Raw genomic sequence first — 26,003 nt, 5'->3', positions numbered from 1 at the left:
TATACTAAGTGCGCTTAAAAACATTAATAGCGCGATTCAGGCTCAGTTCGCCTAATTTCTTTCAGGCTATCCTGATCTGGACCGGACCGGGTCCTGATCCAGTATGCCTTACCATACTTGATTATATTTTACATCAGGCTATCCTGATCTGGACCGAACCGGGTCCTGATCCAGTATGCCTTACCATACTTGATTATATTTTACATCAGGCTATCCTTGTCTGGACCAGACCTGGTCCTGAAAAAGCTTGCCGGATCTGAAATGCCTAATTCTATCCTGATCTGGTTCAGATACATGATCTGGTTGAGCCTGACCTTTTTTCTAGTCGGGTTAGTGCCTATCTAATGTGTAATGCTTATTGGTTTAATTTAACATTTTTTTTAATTTCCTGCATAATGTACTCATTATATAGATTAAGTATGCTGTTTACAGGTTCGACATAAAATGGCAGTTTTTGTTAATCGATCACGACTCTTGAAGTTGAGAACAATTTACACCTTTCGAAGAATTCAGTCTGTATTTCTTTAATTAAGTTTCAGCCCTCAAGGACTTCTATCTTGAACACCTCTAGCACCTAATACTCTTAACCTTGTTGTTTTCATTACTAAATGCTACAAAAAGGGTACAAGTAAGCGGAAAACAAATTAACGTTATTTGAATTGTCGTTTAATTTGAATCAATATTTTTTTATATAAGTTTTAACATCCATGGGCTCTTAAGTGCCCATGCCTTTTTTATTTACATTTTAATTTTCAAAGCGTTGAGGCGTATTATTTTCAACACTGCATGCTTCTAATTGCGAACTAGAGCTTATTTTCTCTAATTCGATGGTGTCCAAAACTGCCCGTGAGATATATATATACCTATATATACAAATATATTTATGTAGGTTAATAATTAAGATAATTATTTACGACTATGGTTTTTTCTATCCTTTTTTTTATCGCTACATGCTCTATGCATTACTATTTTATAACACACTACATGCTTTATACATTACATGTGTAACTCTACAATGTTAATTTACCGCATTGTCGATGACCACACTCATTTTTCTAAAACAGCACTCGCTGCCAGCTTCGCGAGCACATCCTCAATGATGCGAACGTTTCGCATCCCTATTATGGATCGCCATTTTGAGGCTGTGCTCGAGGATTTGCCTACGGTCTGCCTCCACTGCCCTTCTGACAAAGTGACCGATTGCGTCGTCCTTGTCGTCGGTGTAATAGACACAGGGGTTAGTTTATCTAGTCACCGCGATCACCACATGCGAGACACTATCATGGATTCGCAGCCTCTCCGCCCTCGTCTGGGTAACAATGACGTTTTCACTCGTCTGTCCTTGCGCCTCATGAATGGTCAAGATTCTCGACCCCTCCCCGGCTCCGTATCCCCGACCTATCAACGCTTTCTTCTCCTCTTGCGTGAAAGTTAGGTACAGGGTTCGGTCCTGTTCTGCTGGTATTCGTGAGTCAGTGAATCCTCCCATGCGCAAGGAGTGGATGATCGGGCTCGAGCTGTAGATCCTGTCGTACTCAATATATTAATTATGTGTAAATTTACATTTATATTTTAATGTGTATAATAGTTTTATTTCATTTAAAGCGATTAATTATTATATTTGGGATTTGCCAATTTATAAGATTACTTTACAAAATTATGAAGTTTATGAAATTCCTAAGTTAATTCATAAATAATACAGAGTTTATTTTTTTTAAAGAGTATATATTATTTTTAAAAGAATAATTGTGGAGTTCCTTGCCGGTTCTTACTGTTTTACTTTTAAAATTTTAATTTGTAAAATGACGATTCGAAGGTGATTCGATTTGAATAAAGATATTTTCGATTTTAATTTTCTAGCTGTATGAAATCGAATATAGTACTTAACATAACTAGCTAAACTCATACAGAAGAACGGTAGAAAGTAGTGACTAAAAAACTTGCGTTACCTTAGGCCAGCAACAGAATGTGGCGAATGCTAGGGCGACCCCATCTCGCCCCACCCACGCAGACGACTACTCACACGTGGTGGTTTTTTAGTCAGTAGGAGTCTGACATAACCCTCTGTCGCCACCGCGCTGGAGGGTATCCATGATGGATTTTCCCCACGTAAAAAAAGGCCAGCAACAGAGTGTGGCGAATGCTGGGGCGACCCCATCTCGCCCCACCTAGGTGGACGACTGCTCACACGTGGTGGTACCCCTCCCAGGTGGTACACCACCCTCTGGCGCCCCCGAGTTGGTATCCATGAAGGATTTTCCCCAGTTAACAAAAGGCCAGCAACAGAGACGTAAAAAATGTATCACCTTCCGCAATAATATAAACTAAAGTAATTAAGAACAAAAGCTAATTCATTTGCAGGTTAAAATTCTATGTTTTATAGCAATAGATATGAATTTTAATCCTCTCTAGCATCTTTGTTCTATAATTTTAGTTCTAATTAATGGTTAACCATCACAGAAGATTGATATACATCAACTAGCATACTTTACAACGTGCACACACTACACTAACTTGCGCTACACGAACATTAGGTACTAAACGCAGAATAATTACATGCTGTGCGAACTTTTCGTCATTTAGAATGGGAACTCTCACGAACTTCAACTACTGTTAAATCGACGTCGATGTTTCTTGCGCAATTGAATACTTTCTTATTAAGTATTAAGGGTGTGATAATCAATAATATTATTAGTTCGAGTTTCATAAATATCATTAAGGAAGATCTTTTCTTAGTCAGTTCTTAGCTTAAAATGCTTAAAATTATTTTATCACAATATAAAATAGTATTTAACAACAAATGTACGAGTAAATACTCCGTAAAAACAGTTAATATACAAATTATATTGAACTAGAAAAATTATATGCACCTCTTAATATTCGTAATTAGACCATTTTAAAATGATTAGTTTTAGATAATTATAATTCGGCTATTATAAGTGTAATACTTGATTTAGTCATAAATTTGTTACAAGGTTTTGGGTGGTGTATTGGTAATATGTATTTATCAGATCACATGTTAAAAGATAAACTTGTTTCACTTAAATTCGTATTCCCGTTTATTGAAAGAGTATCTACTGTGATTTAAAAAAAACTTAATTAAATAGTGTAGCCTGTCTATGTGTATGACAGACCTGACGATAACATTACAAACTTCAAAAGTGATGACAACTTTAATAAAAATAAAAATACAACTTGAACTGAGAACTTGACATGATGAAGGAAATTGTATATGCCTACGTTTTATGTAACTCAAAAGATTTTATATGAAACTAGCTGACCCGGCGAACTTCGTATCGCCTAACACAAACTTTATCGTATGGTATTAAAGTTCAAATTGAATTTTAAGTATTATCACAAATCTTTTGTATGGGAGTATAGAAAAGTGTTGTATTTAGACTTTTTCAGGAAATTTAAATTTTTTTTTTTTGAATTTTTCTCTCCGTAAGAACCATCCTCGTACTTCAAGGAATATTTTAAAAAAAGATTTAGCGAAATCGGTCCAACCGTTCTCGAGTTTTGCGCTTAGCAACACATTCAGCGACTCATTTTTATATTATAGAAGATGAAAGGTTATTGTCTCACACAAAGTGTCTCAGTAAGGGCAGTTTCAATCTAGAACATTTCACTTCAAGGAACACATAATACTTTACTTTTAAATTACCTTTCAATTTTTCTCCACATTTTATATTACCCACTACTTCGGTTTACTTTATTGTCAAAGAATTGATTGATCTCAGAATTACAATTTGTATTGTGAAACAAAACATAAAAGCTTTTGTAAGAGACTAATATTAATAAAAGTATATTCGAATTGAAATCGGTTTGGTTTGATATTACTTTATACGTTGGACCAATTGTTATATAATTACTAGCTGTTCAGACGAGCTTCGTACTACCATTTTATATTTCGTAAATGTATCGATTTTCCAAATTTTCTTTTCTACAAAACTTAATTTATTTTTATTAAATTTTGTATTGAAAAAAACCAATGATTGATATTTTGCGTAAATGAATTTTAATAGACTGCTAATACTACGCTTCAGCCTGTAATATCGCACTGCTGGGCATAGGCCTCTTTCCCCATGTATGAGAAGGATAAGAGCTTAATCCACCACTATTCCTTATTATGAGTAACGATCGCTATCAGGTGTACGTGATAACAACCGGAACCGGCTTAACGTGTTCCCACAGGCATGGTGGCGAGACCCACAAGGACTGCACAAATACCCAGACCACGGCAAACATTTGTATGGCCAATACAAATGTAAGTAATGTGCGGATCGAACCCGCAACCGCTAGCGTAACAGTCACAAACCAGTGCTGTGGTCGTTACGCCAACGCTGTAGCCAAAACTAGCAGCTAGCAAATATACACTTAAGGGTCATTTTGAGACAAATTAAAGCTATTTTAAGGTGATTACCAAATTATAACTACTGTATTTTTCTAAATAACCGCGAGTCAAACCGCGTTTCACGGCTTTTATTATAGAGCAAGAGCCCACGATGGCAATGTGTCGAGCAAGATGTAAAAACCATTAAAACTGTCCGGCTATTGAGGTAACATTTTGTAACAGGTCCTCAAGTAACATTAAAATTTAGTTTTTATACTATAATGAAAGTATAATTATAATTTATTAAATTTTAGGGGTAGAGGTAGTAACTATCATAAGTGTCCGGCAATGGATAACAAGAATTTTCAAGTTATCCCGAAGAAAATATAAAAAAAATGAGTACTACCTGTTAACTGCCCAAGTAACAACAACCTAAACTCTATAGTCGCTGGTCGTTCTTACCTATATAGGGGACATGCACAGAAAAACTTTCAGCTTTTATAATATAACGAAGGTCTGGCCGTCGTGGGCTCTTGGGCTATTACATATATGTGGCTTAGTTAAAATAATTTCGTATACATGATAACCTCATATAAATTTATTTTATCAATTGGATTTAATTTCATATTAGTTATTTTTCTAATGATATTTGATATTGCTATAGTTCTGGTTATTTTCTCCGCTTTCAATTTACATCGACCAGTAACAAAACGAGAACATTCCATTGTAGTCAAAAAATTTGTCAATGATATACGCATTATTAAGGATAACGCAAAAACTACTTTGCACATCTCGCTCAAGCTAAAGTGGAACCTCATGTAAAGCACTAGCTTTCGAATAAAAAAGGCCATCAAAATGGGCACACTCATAAAAATACATGAGATAACAGTTATATAAAAACTTATAGTCAAATTAAGACACTCCTCCTTTTTTAAGTCGGTTAAAAAGAAATACGAGTCCATTAGCATAAGATCTTCCATATAATTTAAATAGAACCGGAAGTCAGCCCATTCGTTTATCCCTTATTGTTATCCTTTCACTCTTATTTATCGTAGCGGAATGTTTTACTGCTAAGCCTTTCTCATTAAAAATTAATTCAAAAAGATTTTAATACTGTAACAGTAAATCTCAAGATTAAAGCTTTAAGGAAAAATAGCTTTTTTAAATGATAATCTATCAGCTTTTCTATTCATACAAATAAATAAAATTGGAGATTCTGTTTGATATTCAAATAACCACTTTTTACTAAATACATATGGATGTAGACACGGTACATATTATGCCAAAATATTTTTTTTACAATTTTTGTCTGTCTGTCTGTCTGTTTTTTCCGGCTAAACCCTGCTGGCTGAAGTGATTTTGAAGGGACTTTCACTGGCAGATAGTGACTTAGGCTACTTTTGTTCTAGAAATGTATTTATTTTATAACTGCGAAGGAACTACTGCTCCCGTTTGAAAAATCATCTGCGTTACATACCTTGCTTGGCCCGGTGCGGTCCTTTTAAAAAACACGAATGTATATTCTTGAAAAAATTGTTTAATAAAAAAAGTGTATTGATATTATAAACATGTTACTTAACATAAGTATTATTATATTTATTTCCGTTTATTTTTTCCAATGTATTATTAAATTATATTTTTACTTCAAATATCAAGTATTTTTATATTATAACTATTAATATTTATTAATCAAATTTTAAATTTATTAATTTATTTATTTGTTATTATCAATTAAATTTTATTTATTAAATTCTATCAATTCACTACTAATTAATTACTTTCTACTACTTACGATTACTCCACTGTGTAGAAATGGACTCCCTGCTAGACTGTCCTGATAACTGTATATGTATATATACTAAGTGCGCTTAAAAACATCGATAGTGCGATGCAGGCTCAGTTCGCGTAATTCCTTTCAGGCTAGCCTGATCTGGATCAGACCTGGTCCTGATGCAGTTGTGCCTTACCATACTTGATTATATTTTACATCAGGCTATCCTTGTCTGGACCAGATCTGCTCCGCTGCGGGCGGTGCGTAAAAAGTTAAAATTTCGCAAAAATCATGTATGACATAATGGTCCCCCTTTAAAAGTTATAAAAAAAGTTCGCAATAGTATATGTCTTTCAAGGTTGGCTTACTATAATACTTTTTATGCTAACCAAATTTGTTTTAAAATAATACATTATTTGCGAATTTGTTTTTATAAACATGACATTATTCCTTATCTAAATAAATACGTTATTCATCACCAGTAATTAGTTTATAACAAAATTGCCTCTAACATCATTCGATTTTCGGCCCACGGAAGGTTTTATATTAAAAAAAAAAAATTATCAAAAATAAAGTGATCATTCGGAAAACGTCACTTTTATTTAATTTTTTGTTGTTAACTTTTGACAGAACAAAGTTTTTCCGGGCGCTAGTCTTATAATAAAACTGTATACTATATATTTCCGTAGATTGGAGTTATTTTAAAAAATGTTTTGGAAGGTCATAGACACACATCGCACCTTTAAAGTGAAACCGTTACTAAACGAAAATTTTCATGAATTGAGTTATCAATGCCATATATCTAAAATAGACTTAAACTACAAGATAAGCTTGTCTTTTCTTAAAAATGTCGTATGTTACGTCATCTAGCGGTAAATTAAAGCGTTACTAAACCGAGCTATGATCGGCTCACTAAATACAATATTGTGTCTTTACCAGTAAGAACACGATCGTAGACGAGTGACGACGAAATTTTAAAACAACAGTGCTATTATTTGTATAAACACGGCTGCAAGTCACAAAAAAGGTAAGTTGTGGATTTTTTTAAAATAGGTATAGTGTTTTTATTTGTTTAGACACAGTTTTCGTGTTATAAAATTACGCAATTCATAATTCAATTTCATTGATAAAATGTTACAGTTTGTAAAATCACAGTTTACCTTTATTTTTAAGCAAGTCATCCAATAATATTCATCACTAAAGAGTAACCATTTCTTTAGTTGCAGTTTTTAGATTAGAAAGAGTGAATTAAATCATTATTGCTTAATTACAATAGTGGGACGTGGACAAAAAAAAACAATCGGGAACGGTTGACGAAGAACTAAGGGGTAAACATGGGAAACACAACAAAGTCAGCTTAGATATCATCAAAAGCATAAAAAAGCATATAGACTCAATCCCAAGGATAGAATCCCATTACTGACGACAGCAAACAACTCGCGAGTTTATTGATGGGGGTAAAAACCTAGCAGACTTTTATGCCGATTACCAAACGAAATGCCTAAATGAAGGTTTTGAACCTGCTAAAATTCATACCTACAGAAAAATATTCAATGAAGATTACAACATCGGTTTCCAGAAACCTAAAAAAGACCAGTGCGAACTATGCACTAACTTTAAAAACTCTGTTAGTAAAACAATAGAATTACAGATCAGATACAACCAACACCAGCTTGAAAAAGAATTATGTCGCCAGGAAAAGTCAAACGACAAAACCATGGTCCAGGAAAACTTCATTGTCGCCTGTTATGACCTCCAAGCAGTGTTGCCTCTTCCAAAAGGAGATATATCCACTTTATATTACAAATGTAAACTCAATGTTTGTAATTTTACCATAAGAGAGTTAGCAAAAGACTATTGTGATTGTTTTGTTTGGAGCGAGGTCGAGGCATTAAGAGGAGCTAACGAAATAGCAATGGGTGTCTGGAGGTATTTAACAAAGAGGGCGTTACAAATAAACGATAATAATTTACAAATCACATTTTATTCTGATAATTGCTGTGGTCAGCAAAAGAACAAGTATATTATGTTTTCTATGTATGTATATGCCATATCTGTTCTTAAAATAAAGTCTATTACGCACAAATATTTAATTAGTGGCCATACACAAAACGAAAATGATTCTGTTCACTCTGTGATAGAAAAAGCCATCAAAAAGTGCTTACGTTCTGGTCCTGTATACACACTAGATCAATACGTGACCATAATCAGAACTGCAAGAAAGAAAGGCAATCCATACAATGTTACCGAAATGTGTTATTCAGATTTCGTTGATATAAAAAATCTCACAGAGGCGTGCGATGGTCAATTTTCAAAAAATACTAAAGGAGAAACAGTTATCAGTCAGAATCTCTCTTTATTTTGTAATAAAACATTATTAATTAAATGTTAGTTTTTTTTAATTTATTTAGTAATATTATAATTATTATTATTAATGCCAACAGCTTGTACAAATCATCCATCCCGAGAGGGAATCGAACCCGCACACCATCGGTGTTTTAGGCGATTACACGCATCACTACACCAGAGTGGTTGCTATATAATATCACACCATAATGAAAAATAAAATTAATGGTAAAGTGTTACTATAATAATATAAATCAAAATAAATAATGCTGTAAATAACAAAAAAATCCTTTTTTAAATCACATGTCATAATATAAACAGGGATCTATCATAGGATCTCATTAAATACCTTAAAGAATCCCGAACTCAGATTCTATTGAGAAAAAATAGTGACTTTTTTCTAATATTCGCTCTCCTGTAAAATTTCATAATTTCGTTTAGTAACGGTTTCACTTTAAAGGTGCGACATGTTCATTTTTGTTTGGTTGACTATATAGGTCACCTAATTAGGTCGAAAATCTCATATATAAAATTCTCCTGTCGCGGTGTTTGTTGCCAAACTTCTACAAAATGGCTGGACCGATTTTTGTGAAATTTTGTGTGCATAAGTATTGGGTAGGTCTGAGAATCAGCCAACAATTGTTTTTCATACCGTTAAGTTATAAGGGGGGTGGAGATTAATGGGGTTAATAATATATATGGCAAAACAACCAGGTCAACTAGTGTTCAATAAATTTAAATGAAACGAACATGATTGGATGTGTACTACGAGCTTAAGTGAAATGCCTGGTTACTTTTTATCTCGAAATTTAGCAAGGTTCTCTTATGAGAATGGATGTAAGTTTAAATGAATATATATTTAGTTGAAATTCATTATGGGTAGTCCGATTACACTCATTTTTCGTTTAAAAGAAAGTCGTTATATAAATTTTTGTTTAAATATTTCAAAACATTTGGTTTATAAGTGAATAGAGTTCAAATCTAGAAACGTTGAGTATTGAACATTACAGAAACATTTGATCGTACGGCTCATTTAAAACTGGCTCTCATATTTAATAGGTTTAATGGAAGGTATTCCATTCACGAGGGAATTCTACAGATAGTTTTAGCTTATACTGTGAGAAATATGTATATAAGCACAGACATCTTGTACTTTGAGATGTTAGAGTTTAATCAATCACTTTGGTCTATTGGCGTATACGTTACTTAAAACTTTTTCTAAAATGCGCAGGTTTTACTACGATGTTACTAGCAAAGGCTTAAAAACAGTTACGTATTCGATATTAATATATTTGTAATGTTTGTGTTATAGCTTACTTATTTTTTACATTACAATCGGAAAATATAAGTATCAAATACCAGTATTATGATGAGGCTATCGTATCAGAAAATATAAGTAGGTATCAAATAACAGTATTACGATAAGGCTTTGCCTAGAAAAGCTATTAGTTAGAAGTAATAGCTAGATAAATCTCTAATTACTTTTACGTTTGCTGGGAGCTCGATGTTCTTATTACTGCTTGTAAAGGTTACAAATGATTTATTACTTCGTTATTTTTTTTTGTTCCTTTTTTCTATAATTAGTATTTACCTGTGATCTATCTACTTTGATTTTTTTTTTATATCTTAATAATAAATAATAATAAATATCTACACAATACACACACGGTCGTCTGTTCCTAAAGTAAGCAACTTAATGCTTGTTATGGTTAACAGCCGACTGGTATTATATATACTAGTATTATATAATACTGGTATTATATATGTATAGCTTCATTTTTTTTTCGATAAACATACCGATAAATAATACATAAATAAACATGTAACTTAATATTTTTTTATGTTTCCATTTATATTACACCCAGACTCGGGATGGGAATCGAACCCACAACGCGCCAACAGGCTAGTCAAAGTAATACATCTTTGTTTTATGTAATCGATTATAAAAAATTATCGAGCATAAATTTGTCACCACACTACTTATTTACTTAGTAAATCGTGCATAATTTACTGCTCTCTAAGGAATATTTATGCTAGACCCCAGTTTCATGTAACAATTTATGATCTTGATAAGATAATATCAGTAATTGGTTATTTAATATATATTTAGTATTTAGCGCGTAACTTTTACTTAAACCTACATTGATTGTTTACGAAAATAAAATACAATAAAAAATACATTGGATTCACAGTGCTATTAATTATTACCTTGCTACGTGGTTAAGGTATTAAAGAATATAGCCATCCTATCCGTGGGTGTTGTAAGAGGCGATTAAGGGATAACACATATCCACTACTCCTTGGAACTTAAAAAGCTGACCGATGGCGGGATAACCATCCAACTGCTGGCTTTGATATACACAGGCCGAAGATGGGCAGCAGCGTCTATGGTGCGACAAAGCCAGCCCTGCGGCCACCAACCTGCCTGCCCAACGTGGTGACTATGGGCCAGTTTTGACATGAACTTGTGGAGGCCTATGTCCAGTAGTCGACCGCGAATGGGCTGATGTGATGATGATGTGATTACCACTATCCGTCAGACATCAAGCGGGCGTATAAGGATAATCGAGTAAATTAAAACGTAACGGTTACAATCGATTTTTAATAATTTACGGTTATTTTTTCAATTATACAAACGTATCACAGTCTTTAATTGCCCAATCCTGCAATCTTCGGGAGGTGTGCTACGCTTTGTTTTGAGATTTTACTAATGATATACATAATAGCTTTTCTTATGGTATAATTCCCCTGATACGTAACTTTTAAGTTTACAAAATGCATACTGCATTATTTTTTCACATATTTTTATTTATATTTTATTTTATAATATTTTTAAATATTTTAAAAATACGTAAGAGATGACCAGCGGTGACATCGTGTGGTTATGAGTATCGTTATTCATGATTTTACATAGTATTTTCCGGGGTTAATACATTGTGCTATGCACGTAATGTTATAAAAACCAAAATTTAAGTAATTTATTTTTAGCAATAAAACATTTCTCTCTCGTTTTAAAATAAATAAATGAACTAATGTTAATGTTAAAACTAAATGAACTGAATAGAATCGGTCTATAAAACATCACACTGATTTGCATGCCTCTTCTATTGTACATGAGAACGACTAACGCTTTAATCTATAACTCTGTCGTAAATGGCTAGTTAGTAGAGCTTTATATGTTGCCATGTCCACAGTCAGCTAAGATTTATTATAATTAAAAAAGGAAATGGTTCTCACTTCTACTGTTTTTTCTTTTTTATATGTGTTATCTCATAACTTTTTACTGGATGTAGTGATTTTGATGATTCTTTTTTATCGAATTGGTGCTTATCATGAGATCTTATTAGTGACGTGGGTTTTAGCCTGAGCTATAACATTTTAATTAAGATTACTGTTTTCGAAAAAAAAAACCAAAATAGACGAAATTTTCGACCGTTGGTCTTGAATAGCTTTTCTGACACACATGAAATATATGGCGAAAGTCGTCACTTTTTTTCTTCTGACTTACCCAAAGTCCCTATAAAAATTCAGTTTAGTCGAAATTCTTGTTATTAAAAATGTTTGATGTTGCCCGAATTATTTATTTCACCAATACAACAAATTCAACTACGACTCAATGGCGGATTTACGATTACGAATTTACCTCCAGTAGGCTATTCATTTTTACCGCCCCTACTCATCTTTCAATTAGACAGCTTACGAAAAATAATGTTTATTTTGTTATAAAATATACTTGTTAAGTATGTTTTACTGCACTTATAGTTTAAAACATATAACTAATACCTTTATTAAATTTTCTTTTAACAATCCGGTTAATGATGACCATAAAATTATTTAAATTGTGAAAGTTTTATGTTAGTTTTATAAGAGATTTTAAAACCGTAAAATTATACAATTATATCAAAGTATGACATTTTTTTCATCAATACTGATTCTTTAAATAAAAAAATTTAAGTTATTAAGCTTTTATGACTTAAATTAAATCGGTCATGCTTTTTTCCTGATTACAGCAAAAAAAGCTTCTCATACCCGAACGATTGGTTTCCGCTGTGCATAATAGGCTATATGAAGTGCTATATATACATTTGTCCAGTAAATAAAATGGTCCAAACTCTGGTTTATGGAAAATTGGCATTGAAAGTGTTCTATGATCAGCAATAAGTCAGTTTCTAAACCATTTTCATCAAGATACATTTTTTTGCGCCCTGTGCCTGTTTTTGTTACAAATGTTTCCTTTATAAACGGGTTGTTTATAAGAAGTCACTATCAGTGATAAGACCGCCTTTGCAGTTTATTCATTATGTTTTTTTTCTCTTCTTTTTAGTGTGCAATAAAGTATAAATAAATAAATAATACATTTTTTTCAAAAGTAGCGTTTTTTCGTCCCTTTTGTTCCAACCTACTGTTAAATCTGCCACTGCTAGGTTTTAGAAATGTTAAGTGCGCTCGTCAATTTTTACTAACTAAAACACCTTAGCTTTTCAATAATTTGTACGATCGGCCAATATTATTTCTCTTTTAATTAATTGACCAAGACCAATTACAACTTGAATTATGGAAAAAATTATGTCATAGAACACCTAACTCCTAAGCCACTTTTGTTTGATTCTGTCCCTTTAGTACCTTTCAGAATAACGATTTAGTGCGATACTTTTATCAAAAGCCGATAATTCAATAAAAAATATTCAATATAACTGAAGACCCTTTTGACATGTCTTAAAAATATGAGATTAAAACTAATAGATATTCATGCCACTGAATGTAATGTGACAATCAAATAGCAATAAGTAAGAAAAGTATAAGATTCACCACAATAATTAAAAATGATACCAAAAACGACAAGCTTTCAAGCAAAATAATTTGAAGCTGATGACTCTTATCTCCCTGTTACAAACAGGTAATTTAGATTCTAATCAGAATGTAATTAAATATAATTTATAGCAACCTCAAAGCTAAACAGAAACTCCTTGTAGTGAGAGGGTGTTTATTAAATATATAATAACATTATTACGAGATAGAAACTGAAAATTAAGAGTCAATTTCATGAACTGAAAGCTATAAAGCTAATCAATTAATTAACAAAGTAATCAGTGCTTGTAAAGCAACTCTTACGGCAACTATTTTTTTACAAAAAAAGAACTTTTCTTATTTTGGATGGAATAAATAAGAACTATAGGTTATATAGGATCCATTAATTCAATTTATTTATTTAAAATTCGACTAACCTCATAAAATTGCTACAATTCTTACAACTTACGCTGGTATAAAAAAAATGAATCGCTAAATGTACTATATTTTGTATGCTAATGCTGCGTGGCTATGGCACCAAAGAATATAGCCACCCCCTCTCTTCCCGTGGGTGTCGTAAGAGGCGACTAAGGGATAACAAGGTTTCACTACCATCTTGGAACTTAAGAAGCCGACCGATGGCGGGATAACCATCTAACCGCTGGCTTTGAAATACACAGGCCGAAGACGGGCAGCAGCGTCTTAGGTGCGACGAAGCCAGCCCTGCGGTCACCAACCCGCCTGCCCGGCGCGGTGCCTATGGGCAACACACACGAGTTCACGCATTTTTGGCGCGAACTTGTGGAGGCCTAAGTTCAGCAGTGGACTGCAATAGGCTGAAATGATGAATGATGAAATGTACTGCTCAATGCAAAACGCAGGAATAGCTGGACCGGTTTGGCTATTTTTGAAGTAACACTTCTTTACACACTTGGGTAGTAAGTGTCAGTAGGTATCGAGCCTGGTTTTAGCTTTATAAGAGCTTTAGCGAATATTATGAGGGATCTGTATCTAATACTATTAAACGAGCAATTCTTGTGTATATATATATAATCTGAATCTTGAACACGGCTCCAAAGATTTTCGTGAAATTTAGTTTGCAGAGGATTTCGGGGGCGATAAATCGATATAGCTAGGGTTCATTTTTACAAAATATTGTTTTATGCCTGTTTTTAGGCAATGAGAAAATGGCTACAATATCGTTAGAATATGAAGGTAAATTTCGCATATCTCAATAAAGTTGTAATAGCTCAGGTGGAAAATCGGTCGGTCGGAAAAGACCGAGAAGACTACGGTTCAAATCCCCATGTCTCCAGGTCGATTATTTTTTTCCCTTTTTTTCTAATTACACTTATGATTTTTTATTTAAATAACTAGTTCATATTTTTTTAAATAAAATAAGTAAAATTGGAAAATATTATTCATATTTTATTAATATGTAATTTGTATTTAAATATGATTTCCAAAAAAAGACAATTTACTAAAAATGCTGAGCTAAGCTCGGTCACCCAGGTACTTATCTCTTTAATAGGAATTAGAGCTTATTAGAACATGAATAATTTCTTGAACGCACGTATGTTTCAAGAGGTTTTCTTAATTATTATGAATTATAATTACATAACACGCACACACAGTAACAAAGCTTAATAAAGTCTGGAAACTTTCAAAGAAAATTTCTTAAAACAACCACTTGGAGTAATAAATTATTCAGTTACATATTATTTTATCGGTCTGTAATTCTTTAACAGAGACTTATCGCCTCTCTTAAAGAATATTATTATTATATTAAAGTAACATTTTCATGTATGTGAGTGAATACTTATAATTAAGTAATAATTAGTGATATTGAAAGGAAAAAAAAAACGCCAGCTGACTTATAATATTTTCATGTAATGTTTCAGGGCTTGTCTTATTAAGAGGCTTAAAGCCACTATTTAAAAACCATCAAGTACGTGGTGGGCTAAGCATTATATAGGCCGGCGTATTAGGCGTCATAATAATTATGTGGTTTTACAAAGTGACAAGTTTTTTTGGTAAATTTTAATGCGATTTATATTTTCTTTTGTTCTATCTTTAAGCCTGGCATAAACGCGAGGTCTTAACACGTCTTAGAAATAGATGACGCATACTTTAGTATATGTCCAAACACTTTCGTAAAAGCACAATAACCAAAAATAGACAGGCAACTTTTCAAATTTCTTTCAATGAATTTTTACACACCAAAATCAGAAAATAGTAAATTCATAAAAAACTCATTGCTTTTATTATAATATACTATAAAGTTCATTCTTAAAGTCAAACTGTGTCACGCATTAATCGTGTCAATAAGCAACTTTGGTTATTCACTGATGCGTCGGGAATACTAGGTAGTAAATGCTACGATTGTGCAATATGGCTGAATATTTGCATACACTGCGCCATTGACGGCGACGCGTTATGTAATGCGATTGAGGAATGTGTTGTTTGAAATAAGGCTCGGCGTATTGTGCATATACTAGCGGAATATTCATTATTAGTGTTTTAAAGTTTAGACCTTTATAATGAAATAAATAAACGCTTCACACTCAACGGCCCCCAGTAGGATTTTCTCCTGTGTCGGGAGTCCGGAAACACACACAATACACAAGCACAACGCCCAGACCACGACACACATCTATATAGCCGATACAAATGTCTCTCGTGAGCGGGAATCGAACCCACGACAGTAACAGCCAGTTCTAAGACCGCTACGCCAACGCGTCGTCATACTAAAGAATAAACAATACAATTGAGACCATTATGAAATCATCAGAAGGCTTACAAAACTATTATAGAATTTTATTATATATAGAAACTATTACTCATTAATTGATCAAGTTACCATTTAAAATTAGCACAAATATAAATCATGGCTTAAAAAATAACATGAAATGTAAACTATTTGTAAATTCTGGTATTTTATTATTGTAAAACAAAAAAAAAGTGAAGTAAAGTGAAACTTTTACAATGTCTCGTTTAGTTTTTACATACACTTTAAAAATACACAGTTTTCTTTCTTTTAAATTAAATATATAATATAATATCCTCCTATAATATAATAAAATATAATATTAAATTATGGGAGATATGAACTTACGGTAAGGAAGCTGTAACAGTAAATTTCAGCTAATCTGATAAGAATCAGTGTTCTAATCTCGTGAAATTATGAGGTGACATGGAGTTCAACAGTAAGGCTCCATGCAATACATGTAAATGAATCAATTTACCCTAAATTTTTGTCAGACTCTAAGAATATAAAAAGCTGTATCTAGTTAATTAAATCAATATATATTTTTGACGCTCCTTTGTTCAAATATGTCCACATTAAGTAGGCTCTCTAACTTAAAAATAATATTTCAAGATATAAATCCGTAGATATTAGCGTTCAAGTAAATAAACCCTTCAGCTTTGAAAGCATAGATGTACTAAAATATTTAAATGTACATCTTTTTAAAACTATATCAAATGACGTAGTGGCATTTATATTACTCGTGTTTTGTTGCGCTACAGAATCTTGGCAGCGTTTGTACTACAGGTGTGTCTGAAACTCTGAACCTTGCCGTGTTTTATTTAAAACGTATGCGTTAGGAACCGCCTGTTATCTACTATATTTGAACTTTAACAGTGTTTTCTCTTTTATATATATAACTAGGTCGGCAAACAAGCCTACGGCTTACCTGATTGTAAGCGATTACCGTAACTTATAGACGTCACCAGTATTATTTAGCTGTGGTCTTCTGTAAGGTCGAGGTACTACCCCAGTCGGGCTGTTCTTATTTTGAGCAAGAAATTTCTGGCTGTGCCCTACCTCAGTTGTAGTACTAAACAATACAATTGTATTCCAAATGCAAATCATAGGTATCTAGATATAATTTTATTTGTAGCTGCCACTGTGTAACTTCTAAATCGATCTGTGCGTTTGTCCCCAAGGATGTCCAGTAATAGAAGTACGTTTCAATGTTTGTAATAACCACTCTGGTGTAGTGGTGTGCATGGCATGTACTTGTACGTGTCTAAACACATGCGGTTTTTAGGTTCGATTCTCGCTCGGGATGGATATTTTATTTGTATAAATATTTCTTTCGCGTTTTGATGCCTGTTCGTGTGAGTCTCCCCACCATCCCTCGGAGAGCACGTTAACCTATCGTTACTGGTTGTTTTCACAAATAACTGATAGCGACCGTTACTTATTGTAGGAGACATATTCAATACCCGTAGTGGAGCAGCGTGATGAATTGAGTTCCAATTCTTCTCCAACATGGAGAAACAGGCCTATGACCAGCTGTGGAATGTTACAGGCTGAATTGTTCGAATCGTTCAATCTTTTTAACCAACAAACCCTTTGCTCACAATCACGAACTATGCCTTTATAACGTGCCGTTAATTATAGTATTGTTAACTGGATTATTGATAATACTAATTGGTATGAAATACTATCAGGCTTCGATATTGATACGTCTGTTAGTGTCTTTTATCAAACCATTAACGAAATCATATCCGAATGGGTCATTGCAGGTAGTAGGCATTATTTGTGTTATTTATTCGAGCATTTTAATAAAAATTGTTAGGAAAAACTCAAATATCATAGGAAGTGGGTTTTTGTCATCATGACAATTTATTTGGAACTGTCGAAATGTCGCCTGGCTTTGTATCAAGTTAGTTAATGAAACTAGATGTTAATAAAAGTTGTGGCCCTGACATTAAACCTCAATATTTTCTAAAAATGAGTAATGACAGTTGTGCGTTTTCAATATTTATACTTTTTACTGAGTCTTTTGAATCCCAGAATTATGCTGCTCATATGAAAACAATCATTTTTGGTGCCCGTTTTCAAGCCTGGTAATAAGCATAACCTATTTCCAAATTGTGTTATCGCTAAGTATTTGAAAATAAATTATATGACAGCATTTTTTCCAAATTAATAATGATAATAAAAATTTAAAAGGATTTTTATATTTTATATTGTCTCACATGAATGATGATTAGCAGGTTGACGTGGTGTATACTGTTTTCTTAAAAGCCTGTGATAAAATTTCACAAAATTGTTAATTCGTAGGCTTATAGAAGTTGGTGTACATGGCGATCAAAATTATGACGGTTACTGCGGTGAGGAACCTGTGATGTGATAATACAGTACATTGACTATAAGCTTTAAGTTAAGTGTTACGTTGACTAGGTGATATATGTGTGACAAATATGTCCAGAATAATTTTCTTTATCGTGCATGCAATTGAAATAATGTATTTGGTGACACTGATATGTTTAATGAAAATTTAAATAAATTGAAATCAATTACGATAAATTTCATTTCTCGATGATTTTTTTTAATGTGTTATAGTTAGTTAGAATTCTGTCATTTTTTTAAATACATTTTACTAGCCCTTTAATTCTGTATTTACAGTATATGTCTAAATTTAGATTCTTAAAAGTTGAAATTTGTATGTATTCTTATCAGTATGTACCTATTGCTATTTATCCCGTTAATATGTAACTTAAATTTATTTTTAATATACGAGCATATCAAAACTGTCTTTCTAACAAATAAAATAAAAAAAATAAATAAACAACTATATTGAGTAGAATATTAAGCTAGTAAACTTTGGCTAAATAGTTTTTACAAACGCTTTTAAAAGTTTCTAGATACTGAACTACATAAATTTGTGTTTAAAAAACAGACCACGAAAAATATGCAACAGTTATTCTGAGTACGAATCGAAACCGCGATCGTTAGGCTAAAATCCAGTTAAGCTGTGCATTTACTTCGTACAAAATTGAATATACCGATACCCTTTTCAAATGGACCGTATTTGTCTAAATCGTGGGATAAATGTTACTATTGGACTCGGGCGTAGTTCAAGAACAAGAAGCGTAATTGGGATCTTAGCCCACCTAAGAATTAACACGTCAAATTGATAAATATACTAAAAAGATAATTAAGTGCAAGATAAACAGCAATATCAAACATCAGAGATTTTAAAAACTCGGGAAACTTAGATAAATACTAAGTTTTTATCAGAAGCACAAAAAGTTATAACTATATAAAAAGCACGTTTTTTTTTAGTATGGATCAATTTATTGTGGAACAAGATTGGTCGAGCGTGTAGGTTTGCGATTAACATACTTCAAAGTTTAATATTTAATCACAGCCTACCTAGTATACTTTTTAAACTTTTTATGTGTACTTAGGCAATACGAAGTCATAATGCACGCCTCCAGATTGTCCTGAACTGTTGTGTCATCCCTTTCCCCTTAAATTCTTGTTTCTAGAGATTTAAAAGTAACTGTATTCGTAACAGCCGAATAATAATTAAAACATGATAAAGAGGAAGACAGTAAATGTATGAGCGTTGTACGTGTTACCTTTTTGAAAATTGTGTCAGTTGGCTATAAAGTAACGAATATAAATATGTTTTGATTTTATTTATATTTAGTCTAACAGACGTCTTTTGGAGTGTGAAGTACTCATTTTATCAAACCTAGATATTTTTATAAAACTCGTTAGGTTAATTAACTATAGTTAACGAGTTAAATATTATTATATACTGTATATTAATTAAAATTTTATCGCCATGTCTTATGCAATGTTGTTATCTAATTTGCATGTTGTTGTTGTGACACTGAGTCGATACAAGTTGACTGAGATTCGTGCTGATGAAGCTAATTTACGAATTTCTGTTTTGACTTATAATTGGTAACTAAGAGATCTTAGACGCATAATCTCTTTGGACAAACTTCTCATGTACCTATCACTGAACTTCATATAAGTTCGTTTGATCACCAAATGTACTTAAAGTTTCGCCTTCGATATTGGTAAATATATGTGTAGATAATTGAAAAATAAGAAAATGTCGATAGCATGATTAACATAATTAACAAATTGATGAGAATTTAGAAAAAATAAATGAAGTTAAAATGAATGAACAAATAAAATGTTACGTAAATTACAAATATTACTGAACATCAAAATATGAAAAATAATAAATATTTAAGGCATATTTACAGTTACGCAAAAAGGAGAATATAATATGTAGTTATATTAAAAACAATCAATGTAATATAACATTAAAAGGACAATATTTTCCTATAAAGCAGAAAAATATTTTACAGTAACACTAACACGTGCATTGTAATGTACACACAATAATAAATGCGAATATTAAAATTTTAATTAATCTAATATATAAAATTCTCTTGAGATTCATCTGTATGTAGTTAAACTCCTCCGAAACGGCATTTGTGTGCATATTGGGTAGATCTGAGAATTGAATAACATCTATTTTTAATCCCACTAAATGTTAAGGGTAGTCCACCGCTAAATTTTTTTATTTAATTTTTAGATAAATTATTTATTTTTCATTTTATTATGATTTGGCATTGAAAAATACATACAACTCTAAATTTTCTCCGTTCTGCCGCCAACCCTTATTTTTAAATAGCGTTTAGCCGGCAAGACTACGTTTGCCGAGTCAGCTAGTATTATTATATTATATTAAATTTAAAATTATTATAATTCCGTCAGTAATGAAATGACATCCATAAGCATAAACGTGAAAACGGGTGGTATATAATAGGCTTTTTATATTCATTAATTTAGTTTAGTTGCTTTGAATTGTGAAAGTTTTTTCATTTATTTATATTTTACAAATATCTGTTAGAATTGCGAATACATGGAGGAGATTCATCACTGCGATCGAGATAGTATCATATGCGATCCATTTAATAATATAGACCTAGAAAGTATTTTTTCGTATAACTAGGTCGGCAAACAATCGTATGCCCCTCATGATGATAAATGGTTACAGTATTCTATAGACGGCTGCAACACCAGAAGCATCGTAAGCGCGTTTCCGACCATACTCCCAATTCCCTTACTTCATCCTCTCTGACCACCTTACTTATCGCAGGAACAGGAAGTGGTATTTTACTTTATAGCAATATTATTTGGCTGTGAACTTCTGTAAGGTCAAGGTACTTCCCCAGTCGGGTTGCTCCAGATATTGAGCAGGATATTTCCTGTCGTTTCTTACTGCAGTATCTAATAATTTATTTACCATTTTTACACACTAATATAAAACAAAAAAATAAATTTAAAACAAATAACTTGCATCAGATGTAATAGGCGACCTTTTCGATAAAACAGGGATAGAATTAGCGTCTCGGGTAAGACTCAGCTATGATCGTGAAGTTTGCAACCTCTTCGAAATATGACGAGTTTCAACATAATAATCTTGATAATTCCTGTTTTACACACTTTAGCTTGTAATATCTCACTGCTGGGCATATTCCTCTTCCCCCGTATAGGAGAAGGATCAGAGCTTAATCTACCACGCTGCTCTAATATGGGCTGTCGAATATATTCCCAACTATGGGTAACGATCGCTATTGGGTGTACATGATAACAACCGGGACCGACCGCTTAACGTGCCATCCAAAGCACGGTGGGGAGACCCACAAGGACTGCACAAACACCCAGACTACGGCAAACATCTGTATAGCCAATACAAAATGTTTGTCATGTGCGGGATCGCAGCCGCAACAGCCACAAACCAGTTCTGTGACCGTTGCGCCAACGCGTCGTTTAATTCCTGTTTATATGAAACAATATCGACGATAATTTTCTAATAATAAATTGACATATTCGTATACGTATAAGCGTAAAGAGTGAACGTGAGAGCTAAAAACTTATATTGTCTTGTTATAAGTATGACAAACTACGAATGCATCAAGTAAAAGTTTTTAATAACTTTAATAGGAACTAGAAATTTATTCATAGCCCTTTTACACAGAAACCTCGGTGGACGTTAAAACTAAAACTAAAAAGTTTATTTTCTTAGCAAAATATTTTGCATGAAGTAAAGAAGCCAAGATATAAATTGCAGTTCCTTGCATTAATCCCACAGAAATTGTAAAGTTGCTCGAAACTCGTCTCTTGAATAGTTATGTTAAAAAGATAGCGTAAAATGATTACTTAATTATTAGTATAAGTAACAGAAAATTTATTTTGTATTTAAAAAGTTTAGTATATCTTGTATTGACTAAACGGGAATATGCTCACTTAGAATATTTAATAATGGCTGGGGTATATTATAATATGGGGACCCCGTCCAGGTACACAGGTTACTCTGGATGGGGTCCAGGTCCGGGTTGGGGCCCAGATGAGGTACCTGGGTCTCACCCTGGACGGGAGGTGGGCTTTCGGGGCTCATTTTAACCAGCTAGCCCCGAGAGTCGTGAGAGCCGCCGCCTCACTGGGGAGGCTGCTGCCGAACGTGGGTGGTCCGAGTGCCCATTGCCGTCGGCTGTACTCCGGAGTCATCCGGAGTATGGCCATGTACGGGGCACCTGTCTGGGCGGACGCCCTCAGTCGCAGCAACAAGACCCTGCTGCGACGTCCGCAGCGGGTCATCGCGACGAGGGCGATACGCAGTTACCGTACGGTGTCCTGGACGGCGGCGTGCGTGCTGGCCGGCGATCCCCCCTGGGAATTACAGGCGGAGATCTTCGCCGAAATTTACCACTTCGTGGCGGCGAGGAGATCCCGGGGGGAGCCCCCAACGTTGGAGGAGGTCGCACGCATGCGGAGGCAGGCGCAGGACACCCTGTTGCGGCGGTGGACGGAGGACCTGGCTCCACCGGTCCCCGTGCAGTAGACGGTGGACGCGATCAGGCCGGTCCTTCAAAAGTGGGTGAGGCGGCGGTTCGGGCCGCTAACCTTCCGTTTGGTGTAGGTATTTTCCGGACACGGGTGCTTCGGCAAGTACCTGCACCAAATCGCGAGACGGGAGGCGACTCCAGCCTGCCACGAGTGTGGGGCACCAGAGGATACGGCGCTCCACACGCTGGAGGTGTGCGCCGCGTGGGAGTCACAGCGGCGCGCGCTTTCGGCGGTCCTCGGACGGGATCTCTCACTGCCGAGCGTCGTAAAAGCCATGCTCGACAGTGAGAGATCGTGGCAGGTGGCGGTCTCCTTCTGCGAAGAGGTAATGACGCAGAAGGAGACCGCGGAGCGGGCCAGGGAGAATGACGTCTCCGCTGACCCACTCCGGCGCAGACGTACGGGGGCAAAGAGGAGACGGTTTGCCCACCTCCTCCCCCCCTCGTAATAGTGGGGTCGCCGGCCGATAGTCGGGGGACTTCGGCCGGCCGGGCGACACGGCCCCACACTTCTGAGGGGTGGCCTTGTTGTGAGCGAGGCCACCCAACCATTGTGCCGGGGCCCGGAGGCTTTATCCGGGCCTACCGCCGGGGTGAGGTGGCGAATGCTAACGCGACCCCATCTCGCCCCACTCAGGCGGACGACTGCTCACACGTGGTGGTTTTTAGTCAGTAGGAGTCTGACATAACTCTCTGGCGCCCCCGTGCTGGAGGGTATCCATGATGGATTTTCCCCACGTATAAAAAAAAAAAAAATAATTATAATATACTAAATGGTTAAACCGTATAATATAAATAATTACATCGTATTTGATAAAATTAGCTAAGCTTGCTAGAAAATTTAAATACCGATTAAAACCGAATTAGCTGCTACAGCAGCCTTAAGATGTTGTTATTTTAAATGCTATATTTATGCTATATTATATTATATATACTATTTTCTGCAGCAAAGGTTTACTTTTATATTTAATTTTTTTTTTTTCAAAAACTATCATTTCAATGTAGTCTAGTGGGTAAGTCCTATGAACAACAAAATATTCTCTTGTATTTTAATGTACGTGTATACATTGTATCTACTATTGGATAGTAAAAACAAATAATCCATACAAAAGTATATGATAAAACTTGACATTCTTTGAAATCTCACAACGTGTATGAATATATATAGCGGTGTTTGAACAGTTGATGAAGTTTGTTCTGAAACTGCCTCGTGGTATCTAAGGGCGGTAACACTGTTATTGAGCGGTTGTGAAGCTGCGATGTCTGCTGAGATATTTATAGATTTTGTAATCAATTAATTTATTCATTTAGATTTGCCATTAGTAACTATATCTAAGCTTAACACGTTTTCGATAGCCAATACCTCACGAAGTATGTGCTTGAAAAATAATTTTATTGTATATGAACACTTATTTGGACTTTTAGTTGTAACATAAGTTACGATTGTTGCAGCCACACCGTAGCCGTACCGTGGGGTTAGGCTAGTGTAACATGTATGTATGAATAATAAAATTACACAAAATAATATTTATATATAAATTTAAATAGAACCTACATAAATAAAAGTAAAATTCAAATGTTGAAATAAATGATAGTTGTTCCAAAGTTTGAAATAAACTGCATAAAAATTAGAAATCAGAGACGCTTTTAAAAATTTACTTGAAAACTTCGAAAAATTTTATGTTAAAGTAAATTTATTGCAGGAAACCGCAATAAGTTTCTCACAATGAATATGAATCAGTACTTATAAGCACTTATTGGATCTGCCAGAAAAGTGAACATTTTAATAGATGTAATTATATATTATTTAATGTCTGTTTTCAACTTGCTGCACAAACAATATGTGTCTTCCCACGATGCGCTTAATGTCATAGTACCAGGGTGACCGAGCTTAGCCTGGAATTTTTTTTTAGTAAATCGTGGTTTTGGAAATCATATTTAAATACGAATTACATATTGATAAAATATGAATACTATTTTTCGATCTTACCGATATAAAAAAAAAAATGAACTAGTATTTCAAATAAAAAACACGAGTGCAATTAAAAAAAGGAAAAAAAAATAACCGAAGTATATCTAATACCGCGTATTTACTTTACAATTTTTTCGTCGACCTACGTACGATACGATTATACGAGTACTTTATTACTTTTTATTTACATTACATTACATTTTACTGAGTCATTACATTTGATGAGTCCTATTTTAATAGAAATTTGATGCTTGTTTTTAGTCCCCTGATCGAGATGTGAGTAGCCTCAGTCTTTTGGGTAATCGATCATAACGCGTATTTCTCTCTCCTCTCGAAAACCTTGTGTAAGGTAAATTTTCATACATGACATACAATCGACTTTGGGTCGTGGTTTCGTTAGTTAACTATATTTTTTTTTTCATGAAACAAACACCATGTGTAGAAAAGGATTTATCGTCTGCAGAGATACACATATTAGTTCGATTATATCGCAATTCGATTTTTGGGATGTTATTTATGAGGCTGCGGCGGGTGACTCAAACATACAAGTTGTATATTTTACGGGAAAGCAAGCGTTATTTATGGTTTATATTATAAATGTAATTTAGCAAAAGATAAAAGTAATTGACATTTTAGTAAATTTCTCGTAATAGTTATATTAATACAAATACAAAATAAAGACAGCAGTTTAACGATAACCTAATAACTAATCTATTTTAGTTCCAATAAATTTTTGGTAGTGTCGATTATCTCAAGGGAAGTTAAATGGCTAATCCAAATCTCTCAAAGATAGTTTTAAGTTATTACGACGTCCTGCGGAGTAAAGTCGTCTCAAGTTATAAAAGATGCTAATGTTGTAACATAATGTTAAAGAAGATAGCATAGATATTAAAGAAAAACAACGTTTTAATGATATCGACAAGTTTATATATTTCACGTTAGGTGCAATGTAATATCTTATACTAATTAAACGAGCTATTCTTGTATATATATCATCTGAATCTCGGAAACGGCTTCAACGATTTTCATGAAATTTAGTATGGAGGGTATTTCGGGGGCGATAAATCGATATAGCTAGGATTAATTTTTAGAATATGTCGTTTTATCCCTGTTTTTAGGCA

At 33.9% G+C, this 26,003-nt stretch overlaps 1 protein-coding gene across 1 annotated transcript; it reads left to right on the top strand.

Annotated features, from left to right (window-relative positions):
* The first annotated feature begins 22,411 nt into the window (after positions 1-22,411).
* LOC123658875 lies at positions 22,412-22,906 on the top strand. Its single transcript, XM_045594167.1, has one exon. The coding sequence runs from the start codon at positions 22,412-22,414 to the stop codon at positions 22,904-22,906; it is 495 nt and encodes a 164-aa protein (XP_045450123.1).
* The last annotated feature ends 3,097 nt before the right edge of the window (positions 22,907-26,003 follow it).

The sequence above is a fragment of the Melitaea cinxia genome, chromosome 13 (assembly GCF_905220565.1).
Source record: "Melitaea cinxia chromosome 13, ilMelCinx1.1, whole genome shotgun sequence".
NCBI classification, from domain to species: domain Eukaryota; kingdom Metazoa; phylum Arthropoda; class Insecta; order Lepidoptera; family Nymphalidae; genus Melitaea; species Melitaea cinxia.
The sequence above is the reverse complement of the archived record's forward strand: the minus strand, read 5'-3'. Positions and strand labels throughout refer to the sequence as shown.

What these genes read in the sequence shown, in the direction of transcription:
- LOC123658875 (XM_045594167.1), top strand. Translation starts at nt 22,412, where the DNA reads ATGAGGTACCTGGGTCTCACCCTGGACGGGAGGTGGGCTTTCGGGGCT.